This window comes from Brassica napus, chromosome A2, assembly GCF_020379485.1.
Source record: "Brassica napus cultivar Da-Ae chromosome A2, Da-Ae, whole genome shotgun sequence".
Classification (NCBI taxonomy): Eukaryota; Viridiplantae; Streptophyta; class Magnoliopsida; order Brassicales; family Brassicaceae; genus Brassica; species Brassica napus.
The window spans coordinates 7,542,333-7,553,635 of NC_063435.1; the positions used below are offsets into that span (position 1 = coordinate 7,542,333).

Below are 11,303 nucleotides of genomic sequence, written 5' to 3' on the forward strand. Positions count from 1 at the left end.
TTGTCATTAACTTTGAGTATTTAATCTGACATGGATAGTTTAAACGGCTTTTAATTAAATCCTACTATATAGTGCAGATTTGTATACCTTCTTCAGTTTCTTTGTTTTTAGTTTACAAAAAAAAAAAAACTATTCATAGCATGAGAATAAGGTTTGATGAAATTTCTAGATGATAAAAAAAAGCATGAGAATAAGCTAGTTGAATGAATTACGGAATTAGCTTATTGGAAAGATTTCAGACTTTCAATACGTCACCGAGTCCTTTAGTTGGGTTGTTACAAACTTCAAGCTATTTCTTCCAACGTTTGCTTCTTGTCCTTTCTCGCTACCAAAATTTCATCAGGATCTAAGGCAGCTACGAGATCGACTATGGCGTGGTGGCCTGACGGCGGTTTTTTGATGATGATGATGATGACCATCATTTCTTTCGTTCAAGCCGAAGATTCCAACCGCTTCTTCGACTTGAGGGTCACTTACGGCAATGTCTCTGTGACTAAGTACGTTCCTCCAACAAGGGTACATTTTCAACAATATGGCTACTTCTGTTTTCGTAGTATATATATGTGTGTATGTATTTATTTATTTTTGAATGAATGTAAAATTTATTTATTTAAAATACACATGCATATCGACATGCAGGTAATTCTAATAAACGGAAAATTTCCCGGACCGGAGCTTTACTTAGTCACCAATGATAATTTGATCATCAATGTTCACAATGATCTGGACGAGCCTTTTCTCTTGTCTTGGTATCTATTTATTTACCTCTTTCGTTTCACCTTTCGGTAAACATAATTTGAACCCGATTCACATGAAATATTTCTACATCCATTTAAAAAGCAATGCAATTTTAATATATATATATATATATGCATATATGGAAATTATAAGTTATATTAGAAGAAGGCCATTTGCATGCACATGTGCCGTTTCTTCCCATTCTTTCTATTTTGTTGGGTAATATTACACGTCAATGTTTCATCCTAATTACAGTATCATAAAAAAAAATCATATAAATATCATAAACACAAAACATGTTTTCATAAATGGAGGAACGGCTTGCATCTAAAGAGAAACTCTTACCAAGATGGAGTGTATGGGACGACTTGTCCAATCCCACCTGGAAAGAATTACACTTATGCCTTCCATCTCGAAGACCAGATCGGAAGTTTCTTCTACTTCCCTTCGCTGGCCGTTCAAAAAGCCGCCGGTGGTTTTGGTGCCATCCGTATCCTCAGTCGCCCTGGCACGCCCGTCCCTTTCCCGCAACCAGCCGGAGACTTCACCATCCTCATCGGGGATTGGTATACTGGGGAAGACCACAAGGTTTATATCTTAATTATTAACTTATCATGTTTGCTTAGCACAACGGCTGGCTCAAGATTATTGTGGGTTTACATGGCGATTTTTAATTTTATTTTTGGATTCACATTGGAATTTTAGACCTTTTTATTAAATAATGTTTGTTTTTAAAAAGTATTACTAATCCCCACGTAGGATTTAAAGGCACGTTTGGATGGAGGACGCATGATACCTAGGCCTTATAGTGTTTTGATCAATGGCAATGAAGACACCGCCTCTACTTCTCTAACTGTCGACAAAGGTTAATGTTTAAAACTCCAAACTCTAATATGTTAGTTACAAAGAAGAGCATTTTCGCGATCTCATCATCACTTTCATGGGTTAATAATTAACAGGTAAAACGTACAGATTCAGAATATCAAATGTGGGGCTTCAACTGTCCCTAAACTTCGAAATATTAGGTCATATGTTGAAGCTCGTTGAGGTCGAGGGAACCTACACAATCCAAACCAAGTTCACTTCACTCGACATTCACGTTGGTCAATCTTACTCTGTCCTGGTCACCATGGACCAGCCTCCCCAAAACTATTCGATTGTCGTGGGGACGAGATTCACTGACTCACGATCTACGAATAGAATTATTCTTCACTACTCCAACTCCAAAAGCTCTAAGTTTGTCCCTAATAGACAACCTGACAATGACATAGACTTTTCGATTAAACAGGCTCGGTCCATTAAGACTAACCTGACTGCGTCCAGGCAAAGGCAAGATGCTCAGGGCTCATACCATTATGGTCGAATCAAGATTTCTAGGACATTAATACTTGAAAGCTCAGCAGGCGTTGTGAACAGGAAGCAACGATATGCCATAAATGGCGTATCATTCGTTCCTGCTGATACTCCACTGAAGCTAGCAGATTACTTTAAGATCAAAGGTGTTTTCAAAGTAGGAAGCATCCCAGATAAGCCTGGAAGAGCAGGGATCAGACTAGAAACAGCAGTGATGGGAGTACACCACAAGGATTTTCTTGAGATCGTCTTTCAAAACCGCGAGAAGTACGTCCAGACTTACCATCTCGATGGATACAACTTCTGGGTTGTCGGGTGAGAACAATAACTTAATCATATACTATGGTAATGATATTAACCAGTGAAGGTCATTGACGTATGTGACTTCTCAACAGGATTGGTAATCGATGGTCTACATGGTCACATGCGAGCAGACGAGACTATAACCTCAGGGATGCTATTTCTCGCTCCACTACTCAGGTGACGTGAACTCTCTCCATATATCTATACATTTTTGGAATTTGTTGTCAATAGATTTTATGCAAACTCATACAATTCCCCGTGGGGCATGTACCCTCCCAGCTGAAATTCACATTAGAGGATCTAAGCAGCAGACCCTTTTGGTATTCCTAAATAGTACCACAAGACTGGAATTATTCACTTGGTCTTAATTAATGTTGGAAATGTGTATATTATTATAGGTCTATCCAAAATCTTGGACAGCTATATATGTGGCTTTCGATAATGTGGGGATGTGGAATTTCAGAAGTGAGTTTTGGGCAAGACAATACTTAGGTCAACAATTCTACTTCCGAGTTCACTCTCCGGCTAACTCTACCAGAGATGAATATCCTTTGCCTAAAAATGCTTTGTTGTGTGGTCGAGCCTCAAACAGACACAGGCGCGACTTCATACCCTAGCTCCTATTGACATGATGCCCTTCATATCAATCTTGAATGAATTAACCAATATATTTTAATGAGTAATATAATATATCCACACCAAAAGATAAAAGGTTACTCCTATAAGCTTCAAAGTAGCTCCTGACTATACACTTCAAAAACAATTCACGTAATGTTTGTAATCCTTCTTTATGTATAATATATTTTGATCCGTGCTTTTATTAAGAGTATTTGTTTAGTTGATCAGATTTTATCAAATAAAAAATTAATTTTATAAATAGTTTATCTGTTTTATGTTTTGTATATATGATTCATATTTAAAATGTGCGTATAAAATTTATATTAGTTTTTTTCAGTGAACTAAGTTTTTGGCAGAATTCAGACATATGCCATGTGTAAATTTTTATTCTAATTCAGTTATTTAAATTTTAATAGAAAATAATTATTATTACACCTAGATTCTCTCATTCTAATTCATCGCTACTAACTAGAAGAAGTTTCAGGAGAAATTTAGATTTCAATTTAAAATTTATAAATAAAAATATATTTTTTTTTTGAAATGTCAAATATATGTAAAATGCTAACTGTATTATAACACGTAGGGGTGGACAAAAAAAACCGAACCGAATCAAGTTAAACCAAACCAATCGAAATGAAACCGATTCAAATCGAACCAAAGTCTATTTCAAACTATTCGATAGAAGATTTTCCCAATCCAAATGGTTTAGTTCAGTTCGGTTTTAAACCAAACCGAACCGATAAACTGATGTGTTTTTGTACTTATTTAAATTAAAAATATTAGTAATACAAATATACTAAAATTCTAATAGTAAACCCCATATTTTTCATTTTTCATTCATTAACATTTATTCTTCTAACCTAATAATTCTAGTTTGAAATATCCTGTTTGCAATTCTAGTTAGTGAAAAGAATATACTAGGTCTATGATAATGGAATCATGTGTTTAGAGTGGCAAAGATATAAATAAATACTTGTATTTGTGTATAACATATATATAATAGTTATTGATTTGTTGCAGTCTTTTTGATGATATGATATAAGAGACATTACTAATGATGTTGTTGTTTTTTACTTTAGTTAAATTTCATTTGTTTTAATTTTTATATACTTTTTGTGACTTCTTAAAAGTTTTTGTTTTAGTTTTATATAGAATTTAGTTCACATCGTTTATGTTTACATAATTTATGTTTTAAAACATATTTTTTTTTAGAATAATTAAACTAAGAAGAATCTAATTAAACCGATCCAAAAACAATAATATATACTTTTGCATTGTTGACCGGAGCTGTCTATTGTTGATGAAGGCACCGTGCACATACAATGCAAAAGTATATATTATAAGGACATCAAAGTTTTGTTTGGACAGTAGTATGACAGAGAGATAATAAATATTTACCTGCCCATAAAAAGGGTAAAGACATAGTAAGACATCAAAACAATGCTTCCCAGATTCTTGTTCTTGTTGTATATGAATGGAAGAAGGGGCGGAATAGGAGAAGCAGTGTTGTTGCTGCTTGCGCTCACCGTTGGGCTTGGACTTGGCTTGGGTAAGAATCCTACCATAGCCACTATCATTGCGCCTATGACAGTGTGGAGGCACAAAACAATGTCATCCCATGATCCAACACGTACGGTACCAACGGGAACTTCCCTAACCACATTCATGTGGATGCAAGCAAGACATGCTATTTCGCAGAAAGATCTTAAAGACAGCCGGACACGGTAGTTAAAACCAAAAGCACTTCCAGACCCAGTGAGGCGGTGTGCGAGGTTCTCAGAGCCGTGCTTACCTTGAAATAAAAAAGGCATTCGCCTAAGACCCCTTAATAATGTAAAATTTTTGGGGCCCTAATCTCTAATTGTTTTTGTACATAATAAATATTAGTTAGATTTTTACCAGATTTCAGATCCTTTTTTGTTTGAAACCATTTCTTGTTAGAATATGTTTTAGTTAAAATCCTAAAGACTTTAGTTATTTTTTTAAAATCATCAACTTCTAAGTTCTAACCTGTGCAAATAAGGATGATTTGCTAAAAAATCACAAAAATAAAAATTGAAGCAACTTTTGTTGACCTTTAAGGTTTTATCTATTATTATCATCTGTTTTTATATATTTTATATCATTTTCTGAATATAAGTAAATGTAAAATATGTGAAAGTATTATATAGTAACTAAGTTTTAGAGATTTTAATATTTTTAAAAGTATCATCATTTTAACACACAATTTTAACCTTCATTTTTATGTCTAATTTAATATTTTACATCATATTTTTATACACATTTTAAATACTATGATAATATGGCGAAAATTATTAAAGAACCAAAGTAAATTAATCAAAAAAATTACATTCTAAACTGTGCATCATTTTTTTATTTTCTAATTTTAAATCCATGTGGCAAAAATAATTTATTTTAAATATAATACATATAAAATTATATAAACAAAAAAATATAATTTCGTCTCAGCCCCTGTATCTCTTCGTACGGCACTGGGTTCTGCGCATTCACTTCCGAGAAAACGAATCCGAGACTCCTCAAAGCTATGCTTAATCCACGAGAGTCAAGGTATTCTTGGGTGTCTTTATTCAAATTGAAAATATCTTTGAGAAAATTGTCGTTCTGCATTGGTGAAAATATATTCATAAATTTGGAGCGAGAAATCTTCTTTATAGCATCTTTTGTCTCTTCGGTACCATATTTCTCCACCAGACTCAGAACTTCATCATCATCAAAATTCATATCCAGCAGTTTAATTATTGTTTTTAATAAAGCTCTCCCACCATCTCTCGATTGGAGTTCATGGCTGCTCTCTCCAGCTAATGAATTTTAGTTTAAACAGATAAAGGTGAAATCAAAGAGACTGCTTCTCTTCCAACTTTGACCGGACTCTTCATTTGCTTTAATTATAATCCCTAACGGTTATGCGTCGTATTATTTCTTTTTCTTGCTTGATCCTTCCATTTTTGATTATAAATCTCCATACTTTATGACCAATAAAGTGGGTTTCATGTTCTTTTAGTTGTGTATTGAACAGATGGAAGATTTTTGGTAGAATCAGATTTAGATTAAGCAAAGTTAAGGTCTACTATGATAGACGTCTCACATATGATCCACCTTTTGATCTTTCAAGCTCTCTATAGCGCAAAAAAGAAAAGAAGATGTTGATCGAAGATCATCGGTACAAGCTAAAGCGATTTGTGATATACTGGATGTGACAGAAGTATGATTTGAAGTCTTCAGGTAGTGCTAAAGAGAAACATTGAAGAAATGATGAAACTGCCAGTCTCCGGCAACGGCGAAAAATCCCTTTCGCTTATTATGTCACGTGGCCGGATTATATCCATGGAAGACAACTGTTATCGCCCATTGATAGTCGAGAATTTATAACTGCTTGAGCTGCATGCATTATTATTATTAACATAAGCTACCTGCCATTCATCGAAGTACTAAAAGAAACTATATCGATTACCAAACAAACTTCGACCAAAAAAAAAAAAATAAGAAACACAAAAGCTCCAAAACAGAAAATAAAACTGCAAAATATGTACATTCCTCCTAAGTTCTAAGTGAAAATATCAAAGATCTCGAACTGCATGGCTCTAGCCTCTAGTTAACTAAGCCTTCGCTCCTCATCATGTCAATCTAACGGTAGATATTGGATCCTGCAAATCAAACGGCCAAAACTCACCGTCCAAGAAAAAGTGCAGCGTTAACGTCAAGCCGCCACGCGAAGCCACCGTCATTCATCTTCCAACCATCACAAGGCGAAGTAATCGAACTCACTAAACTATCGCGACACGTGTACTGCAGTCTCATTCTACATGTGAACGTCCGTTTCGTTAGCAAAGGCTTCTCCTTCATCACCAGCCACACACTCATCTTACTACAACACTTGTCCTTCCCAATCACCAAATCTCTGTACGAACCATTCGTCCAAACGACTCTCCCTAAACCGTCCGATATAAAACCAGGACACGTGTCCCTCTCCAGATTCATCTTCTTTTCCTCGTCCGTACACCCTAACTCGTACTCCCCCTCCGTTACGCACTCTACCGTTAACAGCGACGACACAACCGTTTCCGTTCTCGCCGTTAGTAATCCCTCCGTCAGATCTAAACTCTTCTTCGCCGCTTGATAACGTCCGTCATCTCCGAAACTCAACCACGAAGACGCCGCCGCAGGCACCAAAACCCTAGGCGGTTCCTTCCTCCTCTCAGGAGTCTCGGGAAGAAGAGGCAACGTCACAGTCTCAGATCCGTTCTTAGCCTCTTCGTTTCTCCTCCGTTTACTGTTGCCGTTACTGTTAACAGATCCCCCGCTGCTGCTACTGTTCTCTTTCGAATATTTTCTCTTTCCTCTCCGCGACTTGGGCGATACGGAATCCAACGGCGGCGAAGAAGATCCGCCGGAATCTGGTCTCGGAGCAATCGGACGGTACCGGAGCATAATCCTATCCACCTTTGACATATCACCACCACTGTCTCCGTATCTCGCTATACAACAGCCTCCCCGGAAATTCATTTTTAATTGATTTTTTCTGCGAAATTTTACTTTTAAAGCAAATGAAATGAAGATGCTGAATTAACGTGAAGCTTGCCGGTACGTTTATAAAGAGAAAACTGTTACGTCGACACGTTTGGAGAAACAGCCACGTGCGAGACCACAGGCTGAACAGCGCAACCCTGTGATTGGACGATAGGGGAGAGACGTGGCGTCTTGCGGTTGAAACTTTGGGGTCACACAAAGGACTCGGTACGAGGGCGTGACGGCCAATCGCAGAGCGAGGAGTGGCTATTAGTTGCGGTGCGATTAAAGGTAACGGACACATATGTCTGTAACTTGCCAGTATACGTGTAACCTAAGGCTACGAAACGCTGGACACATGGCCCAATCTTGTTTACTCATTTGGTCATAGAGTTTGAATTTTTTATTTTATTTTAAGTTTGGTTTCTATTATTAGGATGTAGGATGGTGAGAGATTTTGACACGTGAAGAGGGAGCTTATGACACGAATCTAGTTGGGATGTGGATACTCCATTTATTTCCAAAAATAAGGATTCTTTTAGCATGCATATAATTGGTGAAACAAGTACATAATTAAAATTTTGAAATAAATTAGAAGGCATTCACTGGAGCCACGCGCTAAACTGAGCAGAGCGACAATCCAGGAGCAGATTCTCCATCGACAATGGGATAGTGTTTTTCCAAGTTCTTCTTAAAGACTTTTGATTAGATGAACAAGATATGGCAGTGCTACAGAAACGACCCCATAAATTTTGTTCTAAAATTTTAACATGTTTACCAAAAAAAATAAAAAATTTTGTTCTAAACTCCTTTGGTCCATGTGTGCCGCTTGGAGCTAAAGAGCTCTTAAAGTGAATTAAAAACTGCGGTTATTTGCAAAAATAAATTTTATTTTATTAATAGCTATATTTATTGGGTTGCCTACATATCCTAAATGGGATCAAGTCTTACCATAGTTTACTTTACAAAGTGTAGGTTTTCCCATCGTATGAAGAGATTTTTAGTTTGATGTTTGGGATGAGAGCGTGACGATGCGATCTGTAAACGACACTTCTGTGTTTTTTCGATGAACTTATCGACTTCAGAAGCCGAGCTGGTGGGTTAGTGGATTCTCGATTGCAACACCCTGAGGTTGGATGTAGCCCGGGCTATCGTCCATTTAAGGATGCCAATCTCATTTTCTGGGCTGATGTTTCATCGTATGCAATAGATTCATGGTTGTTGCTGCAGGATATGTTATTCTCCGTGGAGTTTGTTCGTACTCCTAGAACAATCTTGTGGGCTTCGAGGCAACGAGCCAATTAAGGAGTTGATTTGCACCTACTGGTCGGTTTGGATTTGGGTGAGTTGCTTCAAACGTTGTAGAGCTTGTTGTCCTTTTACATCCTACTTACTTGTATGACATTGAATCAAATATTTTGTAAATCAGTTGATACATGGGATAGAGTTTCGTCCAGATGTATGGTTTGTGCCGCTCGCTGGTGGTGGAAGGATGGTGGGAGTTCCATCAGCGTTGAACTGCAGCACATCCTGCGGAATGGAACCTGAGAGGTTTCATGCTCTTGCTGAACCAGATGCGTCTACTCCTGTCATTGGGATGTGTCTACTCTTTTCATTAGGATTGGGATGTGTCTCTTACGTTGGATTATTGGAGAGTTATTTAATTTTTAATCACTCCAACGTTCTAGCTCCAAATGATGGATCACATGATCCACTCATAAATTAGGGTTATAGTTTTGTCTAACATAGCAAGTGATGAATAAATCGAGTAGTTATTAATGATTTCATGGTAAAATGTATATCATATTGATAATGGATTTTGATATAATTAATAACTAGATTTTGACCCGCGCTTTCAAAGCGCGGGTTTATTTTTGTTTTTTTTTTTCAATTGACAAATATTTAGTAAATGTCACATTTTGATATATTTGTGATTTATTTTATAAAAGACTTAAAAATTTTATCTTTATTTATCGTATTTCATTTTAAATGACTATTTATGTTTAAAAAATTAAACTTTATTTTTTTAATGAATTAAGTTGGTTAAGTTTTATGCTTTCAAAGCGCGGGTTAAGTTTAAGTTTCCAATAGTCATTTATGCTTTCAAAGCGCGGGTTAAGTTTCCATAAACGGAATATTCTATAAACGGATTTTTTTTAATAAATATCATATTTTAATATATTTGTGTTTTATTTTATATAACTTTTTTTATCTTTTTCTTTATCATGTTTCATTTTAAATAAAACATTTATATTCACAAAACTAAACTTTATTTTTTTGTGCATCAAAATTTGTATAACTTTAATAAATATATTTTATTATCTTGTTTATTTATTTTTGTAAAAATATTTTGTATAATTTAAACTGTTCCTAAATTAGTATATTATTTTTAATAAATATATATTTTTCCTGAAAAAAAAATGCAACTATTTTATAAATGCTTGAATTATATTCAGAAAAGAATATACAAAAAAAATTTCTGCTGATTTTTTGTTTATTGTACAAAATATTAACAATAGTTGAATAATAAATTATTTTTGAAATTGGTATTAGTGCCCTTGTTAAAATATTTCACCGACCAAATAGGTGGTCAGGGACGGACACATCTATGTTTAAAGAAAAAAAAAACAGAAAAGGAAAGAAGAACAAATCCGTCGACGCTTCTTTCCCCATCCATGGCGATTGAAAGAAAAAAATAGAAAGAAACAAATCGACGCTTCATCCCCATCCATGGCGATTAAAGGTTCAGAAATCAATATCATTACCGGTAAAGCAGTAACGATGGCTTGAAGATCTTCAACGATGAGGGTAACAAATCTGATTTGGAAACAAAATCAAACCGTTGGTTGGAAACTCGTAAGATCCACCAAGGACTTCTCGTATTCCTTTCTCTTTCGGTTATTTTTTCAATCTTTTGTTCTTCAGATTATATAGATCGTTTTCGATGAAGATCTAAAGAAATATTTGGTAACTGTTTTGCATGTCAGATCCGAAAGCTTCAGTTCTATTTCCGTTGTTTGATATTTGGGTTTCAATTTGGCCGAGTGATAATCAGATTTGAAAGAAAATTAAACGGTAAGTATAATTTAAGTTTTTAATCATTTGGTAAAAGTTAATCTCAGATTTGTAGTCACCAAATATATGCATGAAACATTTTTCGGATATTTTTTTGCAGGTGAGATTGGAATGGTTTCCAAGAATCCGACGAAGTTCTGAAGCGGGTGAAAATCTGATCAATTAAAATTGATTCGACAACATCTCTGCCTAAATAAAAGCCAAGTAACTGTCCCAATAAAGCGTAAGATTGTTTTGACAAAGTCTAATTTCTGATGAAGTATTATTGACGACTTTAGAATCTGTGTTTAAAAGTATGTTTATTAAAAATGGGTTATTTGTTTCTTTCTTTTCAGGAACAATGTACTCTCAGAGAAAATAAAATATTCGAAATACAGCGATCATAGAGATGTCATCTGTCTATGGACAACAACTTGCGGGTCAAAATCAAAGATAAGTTCCTTCCTGAAAGTTTTTCTTCTCTTACATTAATACAAAAGTGTAACTTACATATAAATATAGGTTGATTAGTTACAGATTTATTGACATGGGACATACATGAGAAACTTTAGGTGTTTTATATTTGAGTCCGCTGACTAAAAAGTTTAACAATTCTTGACCTGGTCGTGCAGTTAAAAGTTGAAGACACAGATTAATTCAGCTGAAGGACCATGGGACAAATACATAGGGTCAATCTGGTGCGAACCAAT

The 11,303-nt window shown here is 35.3% G+C and overlaps 2 protein-coding genes and 1 pseudogene across 5 annotated transcripts; 1 reads left to right on the forward strand and 2 right to left on the reverse strand.

The window, feature by feature from the left end:
* The first annotated feature begins 236 nt into the window (after window positions 1-236).
* Window positions 237-3,218, forward strand: LOC106374442 (L-ascorbate oxidase homolog). Of its 4 annotated transcripts, none has more exons than XM_048754598.1 (7): window positions 237-516; window positions 640-785; window positions 1,053-1,326; window positions 1,507-1,603; window positions 1,698-2,406; window positions 2,487-2,571; window positions 2,793-3,218. In XM_048754598.1, exons 1-7 carry the CDS (start codon window positions 370-372, stop codon window positions 3,009-3,011), a joined length of 1,677 nt encoding a protein of 558 aa, XP_048610555.1. In that variant the 5' UTR covers window positions 237-369; the 3' UTR covers window positions 3,012-3,218. The 4 variants fall into 4 exon arrangements, with proteins under 4 accessions (XP_048610555.1, XP_022546642.2, XP_022546646.2 ...); XM_022690921.2 differs by having other exon boundaries at window positions 244-516; window positions 1,498-1,603; XM_013814465.3 differs by having other exon boundaries at window positions 248-516; window positions 640-749; window positions 1,498-1,603.
* Window positions 3,219-6,395: 3,177 nt separating this feature from the next.
* Window positions 6,396-7,792, reverse strand: LOC106375964. The gene has a single exon (XM_013815994.3). The coding sequence runs from the start codon at window positions 7,534-7,536 to the stop codon at window positions 6,700-6,702; it is 837 nt and encodes a 278-aa protein (XP_013671448.2). The 5' UTR covers window positions 7,537-7,792; the 3' UTR covers window positions 6,396-6,699.
* On the reverse strand, window positions 7,638-8,879 carry LOC125585481 (annotated as a pseudogene).
* Between the last annotated feature and the right edge of the window lie 2,424 nt (window positions 8,880-11,303).